The sequence below is a fragment of the Limulus polyphemus genome, unplaced genomic scaffold (assembly GCF_000517525.1).
Source record: "Limulus polyphemus unplaced genomic scaffold, Limulus_polyphemus-2.1.2 Scaffold4435, whole genome shotgun sequence".
NCBI lineage: Eukaryota > Metazoa > Arthropoda > Merostomata > Xiphosura > Limulidae > Limulus > Limulus polyphemus.
In genome coordinates this window covers 57,919-60,580 of record NW_013670045.1, presented here as the reverse complement: position 1 = coordinate 60,580, position 2,662 = coordinate 57,919, and the positions used below count along the sequence as shown (strand labels likewise).

The following is a 2,662-nucleotide window of genomic DNA, read 5'->3' as shown; positions in this document are numbered from 1 at the left end:
ATGGCTTTTCACCCGTGACCCATCTCGAAAGGGTTAATAAATTAAAAATCTAATATGACACACCTTTAATCCACAAAATGTCCTTTTATATTTTTTCTGTCAACCATATTTTTACTATTTCACTGGTTATCCAGTACTTAATATATATTAAAAAACTAAGCTGGTACAAAATTAAATTTAAAGAAACCTTACCTGTATTGTATTTTTCAAAAAAAAAGTATAAGAAGAGTCATAAAACAGGGTTAAATCACCCATTTGCTATATTATGATGATCACTCAGGTCAGAGTACAACCAAATGTTATTCTCAATTCATAATCTAATTAAACTTAACCTGAAGGTCACTTATGACTGAATCCGTCAAGCAATTCTTCATGCACTGATAGTTCTTTTGAACTTTATATCAAATTAATTTTTGATTTCACAATATAACCTTAAATGTTTATCTAAAAACCTCTAAAACCAAAGTAAATTGATTAATAAATTTAATCAATTATTAGATGTAACTTCTAGTAACAGTACATATTCACTAAAAATACCAATTTAAAGTGAAAGATTACCCAGTGGTAACAGTAACTGATATATTCTTATTACCTGTACTACCATTTTATAATACATGCTTTAAAAAAACTTAAATCACATTCTTACACACACACAATAATTCCTTAACATTGCACTAGAATTTTACCATACTACTGAAACTATTAGTACCTCTAATACAGTAGCCTGTAGCTCCTCTGAGAAAGCTAACCGTTTAGCCATTATTGTCTGAGTCAGCTCCACTATGAGACCAATGAGGTTGCCCATACCATCCCCTGATATAGCAGAGGTAGGAACCATTGAAATAAAGGTTCTAGTGTCCTTATTTTCATAATACAAAGATGCATTGAGACCCTGCAAAAGCATAAAGAAAAAAAATAGAAGGTTAAATAAGCTCTTGTCATCATGTTGTTATTAATGTTTTTAATTCAGAGTAGAACTTTAGTTTGTTTTCCTCATTTATACATGTATAATTTTTCTGAAAGGATTTATTAACTCAGATGCCAATTCTTAACGTGTTTATATTAGTCAGATCGATTATATAAAAAAATCAGATATTACCAGAGAAATCAGAAAACAACTGATGATAAATAGAGCATTTTACCAAACAAAAAAATTATCACACCACCAAAAATTAGTCTTCTGTAAGTTATTTACATTTTACTTTGAATTTTAATTTTTCCTTAGATTTCATTTCAAACAAAATGTCCTAAAAAGAAATAATTTACAAATGCAACATCTTGATATTAAAGTAGAAATAACAAGAGCAATATCTTATGCAAGTTTCAACTCTAACTTGTTCTTCATTCTCTGCTTGCACTTCTCTTTGACAACTGCAAGTTTCTTTGTTTTTACCTTTTAAACTTATACTAAAGTACACTGTTTGTAAAAATCAATATAATCAAATTTACAGCTAGTTTTTAAATTTTTCATATTCAAAAGAAATACAAATATGTGATATGTAGATATTACGCATCCCACATTCTCATACGTATTTTCTGAGAGATCTAGTTCACTATATGATAAATTTTGATTTGATCACTGCTACTTCAGCCCTAGATGTTATTTTCTACAGTGAGTAGATCTAGGATGTTATCTGCAAATCACTTGCTATTTCAGCCCTAGCTGTTATTTTCAACAGTGAGTAGATCTAGGATGTTACTGCAAATCACATGCTATTTCAGCCCTAGATGTTATTTTCTAAAGTGAGTTGATCTTGGATGTTATCTGCTGTTTTATGAGAAAGCTTTACTGAAACAATTTCATCTACATCAGTTTTAAACTTAAATTTTAATTCAGCTTTCAGTTTGTTGAACCAATTTTCTACTAAATACAGTTTTCTTATATTTGTTCCATTTTAATCAGTTTGGTTTATTCAGCTTCATTTTGATATTCCTTTGATGTAACAATTAGCCATTGTCAAAAGTAAAAGTTTAATAAATACATTGCACACTTTTGTTTCTATTCATATCAAGTCTTAAAATACTTTATAAAACTGCTGACAAACTGCTACACTTTTCTTTCCACATACTAGTTCTGATAGCCTGTTCTTGTTATGGTCAACAAGAAATTGTGTTTTTAGCTGTCTCAAACCCTAGAATATATTGGATAACTTCAATCACACTGCATTATGGTGTCAGTGAACAGGATCTAGTAAATATGAAGATGGTAGAGGTTTTTGGCATTGATTTCTCTGAAGTATCCCTCTCCTATGCTTTCAGTGAGCTACAATCTGAGAGAACAGCCATACTGATCTGCAAGTAAGTTCAAGAGGGTTACTGATTTACTCATAGAAGTTCCCTGTTATATTCAGTTCTGACATTCATTCCAGAGTTATATGTTTGGTAACTCATCAAAATGCTGAACCATAACCTGGTCCTTTCAGAGTCACTAATAATGTCATCCTTTCTCATCACAAAGCTAGAAGAAAGCTGCCATAAAGAGGTGATCATGATCTGCAAGCACACTTGGACCTCGTGCCAAGATTTACACACATCCGTAGCTGGGAAGCCATGGTGGTAGAGAAACATTCTTGCTTAGATCCAGTACAGAACAGACCTATTTAGTAAACAAACCTGAAATGTTTCATTAATAAAATGTTTCTCAAACATGACTTCAGTTTTA

General features: G+C 30.9%; 1 protein-coding gene across 1 annotated transcript in view; it reads right to left on the bottom strand.

Moving 5' to 3' along the window:
- LOC106471147 (eukaryotic translation initiation factor 5B-like) overlaps positions 1-2,662 on the bottom strand; it is an 81,414-nt gene that overhangs the window by 22,721 nt on the left and 56,031 nt on the right. The window contains 2 exon segments of the mRNA XM_022399764.1: positions 710-904; positions 907-1,016. Coding sequence (XP_022255472.1) covers positions 710-904; positions 907-1,016 — 305 coding nt within the window.